The sequence below is a fragment of the Cucumis melo genome, chromosome 7 (genome assembly GCF_025177605.1).
Source record: "Cucumis melo cultivar AY chromosome 7, USDA_Cmelo_AY_1.0, whole genome shotgun sequence".
In the NCBI taxonomy this organism is placed as follows: domain Eukaryota; kingdom Viridiplantae; phylum Streptophyta; class Magnoliopsida; order Cucurbitales; family Cucurbitaceae; genus Cucumis; species Cucumis melo.
The window spans coordinates 25,516,680-25,533,944 of NC_066863.1; the positions used below are offsets into that span (position 1 = coordinate 25,516,680).

Sequence of the window (17,265 nt, forward strand, 5' to 3'; positions counted from 1 at the left end):
ACTTTATTTTTTTTTTGCATGAAAATACTTTATCATTCCACACATTTCAACAAAAGATTTACTTTTAAGTTTATTTTAATCTTTACTAAAAACATGTTGATTAAATTTGAAAATTTTGAAACTACCAAGGGTTAAACAATGGATATATATATTACATTTTAGGTTCACATGATTTTTCTTATTCATCACTTCAATTACTTCATAATAGACGATGATCGGTGTTAAGTTGTATTGAATTGATTTAATAAAAACAAAGATATATGAGAAACATGGGTTGATTTTTTTATCCACACAATCCAACTTTTTCAAATTACTTAATTGACACGTAATAGTGAAAGATTCAAACAACTCTCTGGTAGGGAACAGCAACAAGTCGACTCGCTCTAGGTGCAGTGAGTCCAAAAACGTCATTCATATCCAACTCGGCTGGCTTCATCCCCTCCGGCAACTTCCACTCAAAACAATGTACCAAATTCGCCACCGCCATCTCCACTGCATAAATCCCCAGCTGCATTCCAGGGCAAGACCTCCGCCCTGACCCGAACGGAATAAACTCAAAGTCCCCACCTTTAAAATCAGCGGCACCTTCCATTTCAAACCTCGCCGGCCGGAAAATATCGGGGTCCACCCACGACTTCTCGTCCCGACCGACCGCCCATGCGTTGATGAAGACACGAGACTTGGCAGGGATTCGATAGCCGGCAAGTTCGGTGTCGGCCGCCGTCTCGTGGAGGAGGAGTGGGATCGGCGGGTGGAGGCGGAGAGTTTCTTTGAGAATGCATCTGAGGTATGTTAGATTGTGTAAGTCGGATTCTTGTGGACGGTGGTGAAGGCCGACAGTGGCGTCGAGTTGTTGTTGAAGCTTTTTGAGGTCGTCGGGGTTTCTCATGAGCTCGGCCATGGTCCATTCAATGGCGGAGGCCACGGTTTCTGTGCCGCCAAACATTACATCCTGAAAAATGTGAAACATTTGCAATTATTGGAGTTTTGATTTCAATAATAACAGTAACAACAACAATATTATTATTATTGTTATTTGATTAAATTGATTGATGTAACATTACATCAACAAATTGTTGAAGAAAAGTCTTTTACCATTGGACACGTATCATAGACTTAAATGATCCGTACTACATTTGAAGTAGAAGTTCATATGAAATAATGTATATATTAATTGAGTCATGTGCATGCCATCATAATTTGACTATGAAATAATTTCTTCTAAGTTCCTTTTTTCTAAAATACTTTTAATTTTTTTTTCATATATAATGAGAGTGACATGCATAAAAGAGATATATATATATCTTGTAATACTTTAAGTATTTCTATACTAAAAATGTAATATCATTTCCAACTTACTTATTTGTAGTATGATTAGAAATTTGTCATAGGACAAAAAGGAACAAATATAAGCATATACTATAAAATGCATCGAAGTATTTTTTTTCCCTTTCAAATATAAAAACAAGAAAAAGAAATGCATTTTAATCTCAAATACATGTGTGAAATAGAATGCATGATGATGATGAAAGAGTGAAAAATAAGCTTCCAATGAAAGACCTAATGGAAAATCAGTCAATTGCCTAACTAGAAAAAGGGTAATTAAGTTTATAGTAGTAAGTAGGTAGCTACATACCATGATGATGGCTTTGATATTGTCTCTAGTGAGTTTGATTGTAGTTTGCAAATGCAAATCCTCTAAGTCAGTTTCATTATTTCCTCCCTCATCTTCACTATAAAAAGCTAGTAACTCATCAACCATGTCCTTGTCAATTTCCTGATCCCTTTCCTTCCTTTCTACCAAATGTTGGTCAATGATTCTATCAATGAATCGATCGAGCGATCTACGAGCCTCCACCAATCTACTAGTGATACCTTGAGGATCAATCCAACCAATACAAGGGAAGAAATCAGCGACATTGAAAGCTCCAAAAAGTTTTGAGAATTCTTCAAGTATTTTGATGAATTGGGCTTGGTCTCGTGGTTGGGAGGTCCCAAAGGCTGCGCGATAAATGATGTTCATGGTCATTGAAAAGACTAGGTGGCCGAGGTTGAAAGGGGTTTGTGTGTTGTTGGCGATTGTGGTGATTAGATTATCAACCTCACGTCGAACAGATGTCCACGACTCAGCTCGCTTCCGGCTAAATAATTTCATAACGCATAGTTTTCGCATTTGTCGCCAAAAAGGGCCATAGTGAGCAAATGCCATGTCGGCTCGATCGTATGTTAAGTATTTGATAGCGTTGGTTGCTGGACGGTTTGAAAACACTAGATCTTGCACCTACAACAAATTAATCCTTCATATTATATTACTTCCTTTCTAAATTTCATACAGCATTTTTTCATTTCTTAAAAGAATATATATTTAAATTTTTAGTTGAAATTTTGAAATTAACAAAATGTTTAATCACTCAGATTTATTTATTTTTAATTTTCAATGCACGTCATTGTTGGTCATCAACATCGTAGTCTTATAATATCTGTTGAAAACCCAATTTTGTACTAGTAGTTTCTTCAATAACTTAAAATAATGTAAAACGAAAAAGGGGAAAATCTAAGAATAAATTTGAAAACTAAAACTAGATAGCCTTTAATTATTAAAGTTTATGGATTAAAGTTTGTTTAATTAAAAGTCGTGGTGATTAGACCTGAAGCACATTCCGAGCAGCGTCAGGGTCGGAAATGACGACCATGTGGACGAAGCCAATGCGGAGGTGGAAGATTCCGCCATACCGTTTGGCCAAGGCGGCGAGTCCACGGTGGGTGAGTTGGTGTCTCATCAGCATATTGCCGAGGAGGGGTAACCCTTTAGGCCCCGGAGGAAGTGGCGGTCGTCGTGGTCGCCGGAAAATGGAAGCATGAAGAAGGAACACAAGAGGCAGAATGAAGAACAAAAATGTTGAAATCGGAAAACTCTGCAAAACGAAATCCATTGACGGAAAATTGAACGGAAGACAAAAAGGGAAAGAATATGGTAGCTGAATTCAGACTTTGGAGGGAAAGATATATGGCTTTTAATTGGACACGATTTGGTTGTATAATAAATAATATGAACAAATTCTTGTTTGTCTTTTAAATGTCTCATTGTGTACAGAGGCCCACAAACAGCTAAATTGTTTGCTTGAAAATGAGTTATCTGGGCACCGACTAATGAATAAGAGTCGTCTCCCTTTGCAATTTTCGGTTCTATTGTATATTTTTAGATTTATTCAATTAAATGTGTTCGTTTTCTAAAACTGTATATATATATATATATATGGAATTTCTGATTCAAACCTAGAAGACAACCTTTTTTATGTTTTAAGATGTAGAAACATTTAAAAATATAGTATGTTATGTTATAATTAAATTTTATTCCTTTTCTAAAATTAAAATATGTATTAGGTAATGTATCATAGAGTCGTAGATTTTGGATAAAGTATCTAAACAGTTCATATGGTTTTAAATTCAAAATTTTGTTCCTATTGTTTGATCCAACTTTATATGTTGTTTCTAGGTTTGTTAAATCCTCTTAAATAGTTTTTTTAACCCTAAAAAGTATTTATGAAGTTTTTTTAACCATAAAAAGTTAAATTCTAACTATAAACAATAAATCTAAATTTTAGCTTTTTTTCTTCAATACCAATAGTGATCTTGGTAGGTGATATACGATGTTGGGAGTTGGTGAACACTCTCAATGCCTTTTATACATTGTTAGGGGATGCCCTATCTTTGACAACATAACTTCTAACAATTATTTCTACCATTGAGAGAAACCCTTCTTCTTGTAGTGGGACAAAAAAAATTTAATGTATCCCATAAAATTATATAATATTACAAAATAATAAGTTATACAATTTTTTTTAACATAAAACTATGTTAAAAAATAAATTAATAATAGATTATTGTCAAGGTACCTACAACTAATATGCAATTGTTTATATTCAAATCCAATTTCTGAATTATGCTTCCAAAATACATATATATATATATATATATATATAAGAACATGATTAATACAACTTTTTCTTTGTTTAATTCATTATTTTCAAATTCTCTATAAAACAGACCCTAAATTAAAATTAATATAATTAATATTAGAACACGCCATATTTTACTTTTTACGTATCTAATTTTGAAAATAAGTAATTAATTTTTTTAAAAAAAAAAAAATTGGAGTGATTGTGAATGTCAACCACTAAAAATAGGTGTTGATTTAATTTTGAATTTGGTTCAGATACTTCAATATGAAAAAGAAAAACCTTTCATCCAAATGTTAAATTTTATCGTATAAACAACATTTTGTACCCATATTTTTATATGTTTTATTATTCACTTTCTTTTATATAAATTTTTAAGAAACCAAATCAAAATTTTAAAACTAAAGTAATCATTTGTTTTTTATATTTTACATTTTGAAAATCAAACCTATACTTATTCACCTACCAAAATTTCTAGATCATATCTATTTTAAAAAAAGAAAAAAAAACAAGTAAGCCAAATTTTAAAAACAACAAGAATAAGTAGTTTTAAATTTTTTGTTTTTTTTTTCTTGGAATTTGTCTTAAAATTCAACTCCAGTAATTCAGATAAATCTAAATGATTTTATAAAATCGAGAAAATAAGTTTGAGATTTTCAAAAATTAAAAAAAAAATAATAATAATTATCAAAGGTAAAATAATGGTTGAAGACAAATATTTTCACTTTTAGATTATTTTAAGCTATAAATTGTAATTTTGATTGTAGAGAAGGTAATAAGATTAATTGTGTCCTGTATTGGCATGGAAAGCTTCAAATGGTGATGATATGTTGTATGGTTAGGTGGGAGAGGTTTTTTTTCGATGCAGCTATTCTGATTATCTCTACCAAACAGAGAGAACGTGGAGTTTCTAAATATATAAAGACTCGAAAATAATCATATTTGTTATATTCCAACTTATTTTCTTCAAATTATACATGAATTACTTCTTTTATTCTATATATTATTTTCAACAAAAGTAAACAATGTACATAGGATTAATTTGTCAATGTCACATATTGTTGTCGATGGGATCTTTCATTCATTCGTGTTGTCTTAATGAATCTTCAACCATGGTCCCACTTCTCTCATTCTCTCTCTCTTTTAAATTTACCTACGTGAAAGATCTTCACATGTAATGTCGAGCCTCCCACATTTTGGTGCCTAATTAAATTAATTAGTACAAAAAATGTAGAGTTTAGTTATGTACACAACAAAGTTAGAGCTTTTATTTTTTAAGATTACTCATTTTTCTATTTTGGAGTCGTTGAATGAGGTTATTTATAATGTCGGTTACGTACTATACTAGCAACGTCAAAGTTGTTTCCACTATGTAAATTTCTCAAGTGCTTATATTTTTCAATTTGTATATGTTTAGTTATGTGGTCGGCTGGTTAGCCCAAACCCTAAAGCTATGATTTTTTTTTCCTTCTAGGATACATGTTCTCTTATGGCTTCTCCTCATTTTTGTTAAACTTAAAAAGTTAGCAATAGTTTTCTTAAAAGATCATATTAAACATGTACATAACAGTTATCAACTTAAATCCCCAAAATGTTGGTTAACCATTTTGAATGAAGGTCGATCGTGATGAACTACCGATACACACCATTTATTGCACTTAAAATTGAATAATAATAGGTGCATGTTTTCGATATATGGCAGTGTTAAGTGGATATACTATTGATTTATTTGAACGAGTGTGTGTATATATATATATTAATGATACATCAACACTAACACTTGAAATGAATTTTGAGTTAACGTTGATATGAAACTAATACAATTATATACCTGAAATTTTACTTAGAAAGAATGTTAATAGAACAAGAATCCAATTCTTATACTTTGAGATATATAAACCATAGCAAGAAAATGAGAGGAAGTAGATTTCACTTTTAGAAAAACAAAAGTAAAAAAATAAAATCATTACCAAACATAATTTTAATTTTAAAACTTTTAGCTTATTTTTTAGAACAGTATATTAAAATAAAGGTAAAAAATTAGATATGAAAAAAGTGTAAATAGAAAATTTGAAATGAGCATAAATTTAAAATCTACCGTTATTTTAGCAAATGATATCTTAAAAAAATAGGGACATTTTCAAGAATAGCAAAAAAAAATTGTCAAAAATAGAAAAATAGTCGAAAATTAAATATGAAATGAGTGTTCATAATCTTAATTTATAAATACATAAATAAGAAAGATCGTTTGTAAATGTTAAATTTAAAATCTAGCTAGCATTATTCTAGGAAATGATATCTTAAAATAAAGACATTTTCAAAAATACCAAAATATTGAAACTATTTACAAAATATTGAAAAATCATCTAACTCTCTTTAGTTCATTTAAATTTTTTTTGTTATATTTTGTAAATAGTTTTATCATTTGTTGTTGTTGCTGCTATTCATAACAATCTATATTAGCTAGGTAATTTCGAAGTGTAGTTTCATTTTAGGTATGGATCATAATTTATCAAAATAAAAAAGATAATTACAAATATAGCTATTAGATTCAAAATATTAACATATATAATAATATCTTTAAAAATTTGTAAATATAGCAAAAAATTCATCAAAGTCAATCAATAATGAAAATTATTATAGATACACCATATTAAAAATATTGATCTATTATAAATAAACTTTGTTATATTTATAATTTTTTTAAAACTATTTTCTTAACTTAATTATTATTCTTAAAATTACTAATAATTACCTAAATAAAAATGGAATGGTCACAATGGGAGAAGAATTGAGTCAAGAAAATGGTCCAATGGGTTAGGAGAAGGCCTCCATTTATTGGCCTTCAACTTGGGCCTTCAGTAAATATATATGACAAGTTTCTGACCCAATAAAATCCCATATTTTTCTTCTTTTTGTCAATTTTCACAAAAATTAGGAAAATAAATAATGGAATTTAAATCAAATAAATAAAAATTATATGTTTATTACATTTGACACAAAAATTAAAACTACAATTTTCTGTGTTCCACCTATCTTCCTATATTCCACTCAATTGTTCCATTATAGTTTATCACATCACAAGCTCTTCTCTTTTTTTTTAATTTTTTTTTAAAAAAATTTCTTCGTGATTAATATAAGATACACTAAGATTGATATATTTTGTAATGTATCCAAATATCCTTAGCAATAAATAAACAGTTGACATATCCTTAACAAATAATGCAAGACTTTTAGCTTATTTATTGGTTGGCTTCTTCATTTTCTATTAATGTTTATTTTCCAATTTTACAACCATTTTCATGCTTCTCACTTTAATTAAATCTAAAATCCAACATTAGACGTAATGAAATTAATCCTTCTCTAATCGTATTTACTTTTTTTTTTTTGCTCTCATCATAACTTTCAATTGAAGCATAACTCAAACAGTTGACTTATGTTTAACAAATAGGTAATTGACTTTTTTTTACGTAATTTATTTTTCAATCTTCGGTATCTCTATTTTTTTTCAAAGATAACTTTATTAAAAAGAACAAATCGACAAACTAGGTCCTCATTGAGAGTAGAGGATAATTGCAAGGAGGATTACAGAGTCTCAACAAAAGCAATAGCAATAGCATCCACACCCAAACTTGGGAGATCCAACATAGCCTCAACTATACGTTTTTGGAGTTTGATATCTATAGTTGATGCACTTGCAGAATGTGCACACCCTATCCAATGCGTATAAAAGAAGCCATTTACTTTAACGTCTTTGCAAAAAGCCCACTACAAAGATGAGTATTTATCATCTATACATAAAAAGTAGTCCCACTTCATCATATTTTTCATATAGGACAATTATTGCTTTCTTTTACTTTCCTACTTCATTGCCCCAACTTGCTGTTCATTTTTTTAAACAAAAAATTGGACTTAAAAATATATATGGAAAAAAGAATAGTGTGAGAAATGGAAAAGAGTGGGTTTTGGGAGGTGTGTGGTATTACCAATTTGGCCTTGGGGGCATAGAAGTAATGAATGTTTTGTCCGATGAGGGAGGGAGGGAGGGAGGGAGGGAGGGGAAGGGGTGGGGAATCATTTAGAGTTGGGTGGGTCGGCGACAAAAGCTGGTTCATTTGTCATCTCTCTTACTAACCACTTTTTCCCTTCACTTTGCTTCCAAGACATGTCTTGTCTCTCATCTCTTTTATCACACTTCCTTTCTCCAAAATATCAATTCCTACCATGGAATGGATCACCATCAATTGCCCCTTCTCCATTTCCCAAACTAAATGTCCTTCCATTCACTATTATGGCTTACTAATCCTTCGAACCAATTCCTATCGTGAATTCATACAAGTCTTCGAACAATCTTCTTTGGTTTGGTCGATTTTAGTTGATCGGATCGATTTTTTGGTCTATCATGTTTACTTCTAATTCGTATTTTTAATTTTTGATGTATACATTGATTTATATATATTTTTTATTACGTTCATTATTTTTATGAGGTTTATACTTATTATATTCAATTAAACGTCTAAATTTTCATAAATGATTTAATACGGACTCTCGATTGTTATTTTTTTATAATCGTCTATCATTCGTTAATTTTAGTTGTTTATATTTTGTAAAATTGATGTACAAAAGAAACTGGTGCATGTGTTAGAGTTGATTCATGAATGATTTTTGATGGTTATCATTATAAAGAGTTTAAAATTGGTTTGTCTATAAAAATTTAGAAACTGAATCGATGGTTTCACATTTTGTTTCTCATACGAAATCGATAATTTTAATAATTAAATAAGTTAAATATTTAATGATCTAATTTATTGTTATAGGGTTCAATAATTAAAATTTTGAGGATATAATGGTATCTATTTCCATATTTTAGTAATAGTTTTGGAAATTTGTCTTTTTAAATGTTAATTTACTAATGAAAAAGGGGGAAATAGAAAAGGTAAATAAAAAAGTATGAAAATATATAAGGATAAAATAAGAATGGTTTGAAAATCTAATGCAAAATTAATTGGAGAAAAAAAAATGTAGTAAAAAATTAAATTAATATATATTTTTTAATAAAAAAAGTCAAAAAAGAAAAAAAGATATTCTTGGAAATTAATTTTTTTTTTTTAATTATGTCGTTGTTGTTGTTGTTCAAACACTTCACCAATGCTCTAACTTCACATGTCCCACTCAACTAAGTCACCCAACAGTACATACATTTATTGCATTTTCCATACCCTGATATTTTTACTTTTTTAGATTACATATTTACACCACTCAATTATCATTACTCTTATGGTTGAGTTTCAACTTAATCAAATTCAGCATTAAACTTTATTAAACCATGAATCAAACATTTTTATGACCAAACAATATACTAATTTTGTCACTTTTGATAGCACAGGACTTTAGACCTTGTTTGGGTCATTTTTTATACTTGAGTTTTGGCACTTTAATTTTCCAAACCTATAAGGTAGAAAGATGAAAGGGAGAGACGAGGATGGGGGAAGAAGAAAAATGGGGGAGGGGAGAAAAAACAACGATGGACTTAAATAAACGTTGGTGAATTAGAAATGTCACACTTTGGAAAAAATCAAAATACTCCGTAATGTTTCTCATTTTTAAATAATTTTAAGGTAAAATACCTTATCGTATTACCTAATCACTTAAAATATTTATAAAATATAACAAAATTTTAGATTTTAACAATGTATAAAACACATAGAATAAGTTTAAATATTTAAGAGTAGTATGATTAAGATATAATGATAAAAGGAAGATGAAAAATATAATAAGAATTGGAATAATAAGTCGATGGAAATATTTGATGGGTTTGGAAATGTAGCAACGTACATGGTACACCGCCCTTAATTTAGACTATATATATAATAACGACATCATATAGATTTGACAAAATATAATCTATTTATATATGTAAACGAGACATTGACAAAAACACACACTACAAATTTTGAATTTTATAATCTATTTATTACATATCTACACATTGAATTATTGCAATTTTTCTTGGAAAACAGTGACGAATCTTTTAGTTATGTACTACGAAAAATTAAAACAATTTCTATTCAATTCTTACCTTTTTTTTTTAATTACTTCCACTATAATTGCAATTTTAAACCTTACATAGTCGTAATCAAGAAAAAAAATGTGAAATAAACTTTTCTCTAATAATATATATATATTTGAATTTAAAATAAACTTTAGCTAACTTTCCAAAAGAGTGGAAATTGATTTTTATTTCCAATAATGAAAACAACTTTTTGTTATTCCAATCAACTCAAAAACCTAGATGTGGAAAAGAAAAAAGTAAAAAGTAAAAGTAAAAGGAAAGAAAAGGTTAAGTTAGGGTATGATAATTATTTATTGACTTTATTGTAAGGCGTAATTAGATGGTGTTTTTTGGGAGACGAGTTGGTTAATCATCCATTTTTATTAAATTAAAAAAAAAAGAAAAAAAGATTTTTAAGTCCGATGAGCGGGAAAACGTCCCTTTAAAACCCTCCCTCCCCAACTTATCACCATGCACACATCATCTTTCCTTTTCTTTTTTTTTTTTTTTTAATTTTCTTATACATCAACAACGACTTGCTAATACCAATAACAAAGATTAACCAACCTTCGACTTTTAAGATGAAAATATATATTATATTTTTTTAGGTAGACTAAGGTTTTTAAAATTGTGTTCACGTGTCAACAATTTCGCATGTTCATAGATTCAACATTAACATAAGATGGTGAATTGACATGTTTCGTGTATTGTAAAAAATAATAGGCAAAAAAGAATAAATAGATTGCTACTAGTATAAAGATGATATAAACAACAAATATTTTGTCTCGTTCAAAAATTATAGAATTTATATATTTTTACTTTAATTTTTAATATCTAGTTTATATTTCAAACATTTTCACAAAATCAAGACATCGCTCATGGTATTAAAATTTCATCAACATATAAATATATTAATTGATACTATTTTTTTTATTTTTTCTTCTTTTTTTGTGTTAAATTGAAAATTTGGAAAGACTAAAAGGGGGTGAAAGTGCAAAAACACAAAGTTGTAGAGGTAGAATGAAAAGGTTGGGATGGTAAAAATGATAGAAAGTAGAAAATTGAAAAGAGGAGTAAAGAAAAGAGGAGTAAAGAAAAGTAAATATAGGATAGGACTTTAGGAGGAGAGGAGAGGAGAGGAGAGGAGAGGAGAGGAGCACGGACGCTTTGAGGCCTCATTTAATGCTTTTACCGAACTCACCATTCATTTTTGTTCCCTAAACAAACCCTTTCTTTTTTGCTTTGTTCTTTTTTTTTTTTTTTTTTTTTACTTTCTTCTCTCTCCCCTTTTCATCCTCTTCTCTGCAACCACTCTCTCTTATCCCTTTCCCCCCTGTTTTCAGGTACATTTCTTGGGATATCCCACTTTTTTTTTTCTTTCTTTTTTTTCCCTTTTAATCCCCATTTTCTCTTTTCAATTTCTTCTCTTTTCTCTCTCCTTCCGATCATGGAATGTGTTCGATTAAGCCCTCAACTCTGTTTTAATCCTCAGAATGTTGTTTCCCCTGATGATTTTTTCGTCGACCAACTCTTGGATTTGTCTGATCATGACGAATTTCTTCAAGACCAAACCCCTGATGATGATGACGATGATGATAAACCTTCTGTTTCCCTTTCCAATTTTGTTTCTGCTCAGGAAATTCATCAGGACTCCATTGTTTCCGATCTTCCTTCTTTACCTTCCAGCGAACTTACTGTTCCGGTACTTTTTTTTTTCTTTTTATGGTCTTTGTTTCGTTTCTCGTGTTTTTTTTTTTTTTTTTTTGAAGAATCGGAGATGTGGGTTTCTGTTTATTTTTTGTTTCGTTGATGGAATTTGTGATAAACTTTACAGGCGGATGATTTGGAGGACCTCGAATGGCTATCCCATTTTGTTGAGGATTCTTTCTCTGGATTCTCCGCTCCCTTTCCTTCTCTCATGAAATCGTCTAAGGAAATTTCAACCTTAGAGGAACAACTGGAGGATGATGGTTCTGTTTCGCCCCCGGAGCAGTGTTTCAAGACCCCCATTCCGGTTAAGGCTAGAAGCAAACGGAGGAGAACCAGCGGTCGAGTTTGGTGCCTTCGTTCACCGTCGTTGACCGATTCATCCTCTTGTTCTACAACGTCGTCCTCCTCGTCATCGCCGGCGAGTCCTTGGCTCATCATTTCCAACCGTTTCGAACCGGAAATTCCAGTCACGAAGAAAAGAAGAAGAAAGTCGCCATCAGAAAAGTCCAGAATCACCATTGGAGCACAACCGCCTCGGCGGTGCAGCCATTGCGGAGTCCAGAAAACTCCTCAATGGAGAACCGGCCCCCTCGGAGCAAAAACCCTCTGCAACGCTTGTGGCGTTCGGTTCAAATCGGGTCGACTTTTACCCGAATATCGACCCGCATGCAGTCCCACTTTCTCCAGCGAATTGCACTCCAACCACCACCGGAAAGTCCTCGAAATGCGCCGGAAAAAGGAAGTCACGGCCCCAGCCGAGTTTTTGACCGTAGAAAAAAATTAAGAAAAAGAAAAGAAAGGTGGCGCCGTAGAGGGCGATGCGAGCGATGAAGAGAAGAGTAAAGTTTAGGTAAAGAACCGGGTTTGTCGAGCCGGTTCAGTTAATCCGAGTTAGTGTACATTTTTTCCCTGCTGGGTTCGCGGTTAGGTCTGTAGCGATGTACGTAACGTAACCGTTCTAGAGAAAAAGATTATGATTATATGTATTATTCTAAAATTTTAATTTCTTTGATCATTAAGAAGATTTTAGATTAAATGACATTTTAAGTGTAGGCTATTTTAAGAGTTTTGGTATTTTAATTTTCTGATGTTCAACTTATGTTTATTGTAGAACAATAATAGACGTAATAAATTTTATAATATAAAATAATTTAATTGGACAGTTAATTAAATAAATTTTGGAGGGGAAAGAGGGTTTTGGGTGAGTTTTAAACGGCTTTGGTGGCCGTTTCCAAGCAAAAACATTATGAATGAAAATGTTTAATGTAACGTAATAAAATTATAAATTAACTTTGGCTTATTATTTATGATGTTCTTTTTTTTTTTTCAAAAAATAAAAATTTCATTGTTATGACGTAATTTTGAGCTAATATATTGAAAGTTTTTGGGCTGTTTGGTTTGATAATCAAAAGTCTGTCCCAATTGTAAATAATGTTAGGACAAGTGTGATATATGACTAAGACAATATAGGAAAATTAATAATGAATTTAATTTGCAAAAATAACCTAAGATTTTAGGAGGGAAAGTTGAAGAGATTTATGTCTATGTTATATATGCTTATTTACACTCAAGCCATCAACTAGTAAAATGTGTGACTAAGAAAATATAGTAAATTAGTAAGAAAAAATTGATATTATATATATATATATATACCAAATAGAATTTTTGAATCCAATATGTTATCTATATGAGACAAAACAATAGTAGGAAATACTTCTTCCAAAATTGGGTTATTTTGATAAATTTATAGGCGACTAAAAGTTATTTTGGTAAATGTACAGGTGATTTAGGTCATTATAAGACCATTACTCATTAGAATTTAAATTGTTTAAAGGTCATCTATACCAAAAAAGAAAACTCACATGACCATCTCACAAGTTGGTTTTTATTCACTATATTTCATTTTAAAACAAAAATTGCATTTTTTTTGTTATTATTTTCCAAATAGAATTGAGGCAAAAGAAGAGTAAAATTTGGGGATTTGTTTTGAGTTTGAATTGAAGTGAAGGATACATATACCTACACTTATCATTGTCACAACCCACTACTACACTACTATCACTCTCTAGGAAATTGAAAAATAAAAACATACCAAGTAAAGTTTTAAATTCCTTTTGTGCACTCCCTATGTTTCTCAAAGAATATATTCTCTTCTTATTTTACCACCTCTCTTTTAAAAAGAAAAAAAGAAAAAACATACTTATGGACACCCCACATGTGCCAAAGAGTATGGTGTATGTATGGTGTACATGTTGAATCAATATTTAGTCAATATACAAACAATTCAACTCCAATATCATATATATATATATATATATATGCTTTACCAAATCCAACAGATTTTTTTTTTCGAATCCCTTGTTGTAATAAAAGGTATATATAAAAAAGAATAATAGTTTTTTTTTATATGATTTTAAAGGATTGTAATGTTTTTTTCTTCTTTCTATTATTAAAGTTGAAATGTCTTGAATTTGTTATCTGACACTTTGAATGATCAAGTATGAGGTCTCGTTTAGATTTTAGACAAATTTAAGTAATATACGATTTTAATTTGAACTAGAGATTAAATTTTATTTCTGTCCTAATCATGAATAAATAATGTTTTAATAAATAAAAAGAAAAAGATTAGGATAAATTAAAACCTATTCTAAAAGAATAGTAATGAATTAGTTTCTAAATGAAAGAAAGTCGAGACTCATAACTAATTAATTCAAAATTTGAAAAGAAATGTAGTGAAAAAAAAATGTTAATTAGGGGTGTTTGCAAAAATAGCAAAAGAATTTTATGATAATAGGACTGATAGTCTTTTGATAATCCTTTGATAGATATGATATATCTAATTATTTGTCATATTTGCAATCTACAAGAAAAAAATGTGTTATGAGTTACTTTTTTCTAAATTTTTTTTGTCATATGATATAATTTCCCTATTAATTAATAGCATACATGAGTACGTTTTGATCGATTTTAGAAAAAAAAAATGTTTTTCAAGAAACTTATTTTTGTTTAAATCCGTTTTTGTGAAAATTGTTTAAAATACACTTAAAAAATAGTTTTGAGTAATTTTTAAACACTTTAATTTTTTTCAATAAATAACTAATTTTTTTAAATTAAACACTTGAAAATGTAATTTAAACATGTCATTAGTCTAATGAACATAAAGTTCTTTATCCTTTGACTTGTTTATAGTTTGGTCTTTAACATACTTCAAGTTGATTTGCTCAAGATATCCCAATGTAAAATTGAGTCTACTTTAAATTGACTAATTCAATTAACCACAAAATAAGTAAAGTAAAGTCTCTCTTTTTTAGACTTATGCATGCTATTAAATAACATGTGTGACTTAGTCAGTAACAATATCAATAACATTCGATGTTGCAATATAATTGTCGCGTATTTGAATTCTAACTCAATTATTTTTTAATAGATATTTATTAATTGAAAAATTGCTAATTAAATTTAGAAGAAAGAAATGGTGAGAAATGCCCAAACCTTTTGTATTTGAATTGGTTCCATATGGTTGCGTAAAAAAGAAGAGATATTGGGAATCGATTTATAAGTAGGAGGAAAGCAATCTGATTCAACCAACCATGGTGGTTTCGTCTTTCTCCCATAACCCCTTTGCATAAATGAATTCCTTTACGAAAATGCAATACCCTGCCCATATCCCATACATATATTATACACACATATTCTTTTCTTTTTTCAGCCACTCCCTTTGTAGCTTTCTTATTGCTTCATATCTATAACTTAATTTCCCTATACTTTTAAAATAACATCGCTAGAGTTCATATACATTAATTCTTCGGTCGCATACAAGTTTTTAAAATGGTTCGTTTCTAGCATATTCTCCAAAATAAGATAGGGAGTGATTTTGTAAGTGTTTTTTTTTTTTTTTTTTTTTTTTTTGAAATAGTATCAATTTCACATCATAACAATTCAGGGAAGTGATGAATTCAAATTCAAATACTATTAAAAAGGAGTACTCTATATTTTTATAGCTTTGGTGATCTTAAATCGTCACAATTATCTGGTCTAGCCCACAAAGACAGTGTCATCCATAATATAGGTAGCAGAAGGTTTTTTATGACAGACATGTAATGGCAGATGCACACACTTGTATCGCTATCAACTATATCTGATTATATACACGAGATCCCTCTCTTTAAGTGCTTATTTAAGATTATCTGATGACGGCCAAAATGAACTTAGCTTAACGGTAATCGGTTGCCAATTCATGACCTCAATTGTTAAACTTTAAAAAATATATACGAGGACATCTCGTTAAAATGAAGCAAAATTAGTATATTTGTAAAATCATTCCCATCTTCGTAATGAGCAGATCTTAGGTAATTTAAACTACTACGTATGAAACTTGGCATTCTCATACTTAAATTCACATATTTCCAAAAGCAAAACATGAATTTGAATAATCAACCTAAACCGTATAAAAAACAAACATTGAAATTAAAATTATTCTGGAAAGAAAACAATTAGAAATTAAGAAAATCAGACAAAACATTGGGCTTAAAAAGCCCAAAATAGGTAGGGGTAAAGTGAGCCCCATGTCACCAAATTAGGCCCAACAGCCATCCTGAGTCTTTCATTATTCCTAATTTTGAAAAGGGAAATTGTATCAAAGACCTAAAAAAATCAAAACGAAAATGGTTAAGAAAAACTTTGGATATTTTGAATCATGGCTATAAAATTTTATAAGGGAGGAGAGTGAATAAAATCTTCTTTGAATGCTACATTTTATAAGTTATTTGAGGTATAATTTTAATTATAGTGTGTGGGTTTAACTTTAGGTTACTAATTTCATGTTAAACAAGGCATAAATATCACATACACATGTTTTAACATACTTAAGTAATTATAGGTGTAATTATGATATATATATTAGCACATACTTGATATGATAAAGTTGAGTACACGTGAATGTTAGACATTATCAACATTTGAGTTGTTGATTCGTTGTTGGAAATTAACTGGGTTAAATTTCATAGTTACATATTAAGATTGATATGAATAAATATTAAATATTATAATTTTATAATGTTTATTATTACGTTAGTCGAAAACTTTACTTATTTCCTTCTTTTTAACCCTCGTTTCTTTTAACACAGTGAAAAAATATTTTTATATGTAATTTTATCCCATCAAAATTTATTCATTTCTATCTTTGAATATATTTTAAAGTTAAACATAATGTCGTATTCATGTACAAGTGTTATTCTCAAAAGGGAATATGTGATGCAATCCTATGAATGAACTTTTAATTGAAACAATATTAGACATAACAATCTCTCAAGTTTTTTCTTTTACTCTATCAATAAATAAGAGGCCGTTTGGGGGAAGGGTTGGGTTATGGGGGGTTAGGGTTATGATAAACCTAGTGTTAAGATAAACCTAGGATTATAATAAGATGTGTTTGAGGGAAGGGTTATGGAGGAAGTGTTATGATAAGATGTGTTTGGGGGAAGTGTTATGATAATGTTGTGAAGAAGGATTGAGGAAAAGTTGAAAAAGGATTAAGAAGTGTTG

The 17,265-nt window shown here is 29.8% G+C and overlaps 2 protein-coding genes across 2 annotated transcripts; one reads left to right on the top strand and one right to left on the bottom strand.

The window, feature by feature from the left end:
* Window positions 1-217: 217 nt before the first annotated feature.
* Window positions 218-3,031, bottom strand: LOC103494362 (cytochrome P450 84A1-like). The gene is made up of 3 exons (XM_008455493.3): window positions 2,649-3,031; window positions 1,637-2,281; window positions 218-952 (listed from the first exon to the last, which is right to left on the bottom strand). Exons 1-3 carry the CDS (start codon window positions 2,931-2,933, stop codon window positions 341-343), a joined length of 1,542 nt encoding a protein of 513 aa, XP_008453715.2. The 5' UTR covers window positions 2,934-3,031; the 3' UTR covers window positions 218-340.
* An 8,066-nt stretch (window positions 3,032-11,097) lies between these two features.
* On the top strand, window positions 11,098-12,760 carry LOC103503274 (GATA transcription factor 5-like). The gene is made up of 2 exons (XM_008467412.2): window positions 11,098-11,713; window positions 11,846-12,760. The coding sequence occupies exons 1-2, from the start codon at window positions 11,459-11,461 to the stop codon at window positions 12,503-12,505; spliced, it is 915 nt and encodes a 304-aa protein (XP_008465634.2). The 5' UTR covers window positions 11,098-11,458; the 3' UTR covers window positions 12,506-12,760.
* The last annotated feature ends 4,505 nt before the right edge of the window (window positions 12,761-17,265 follow it).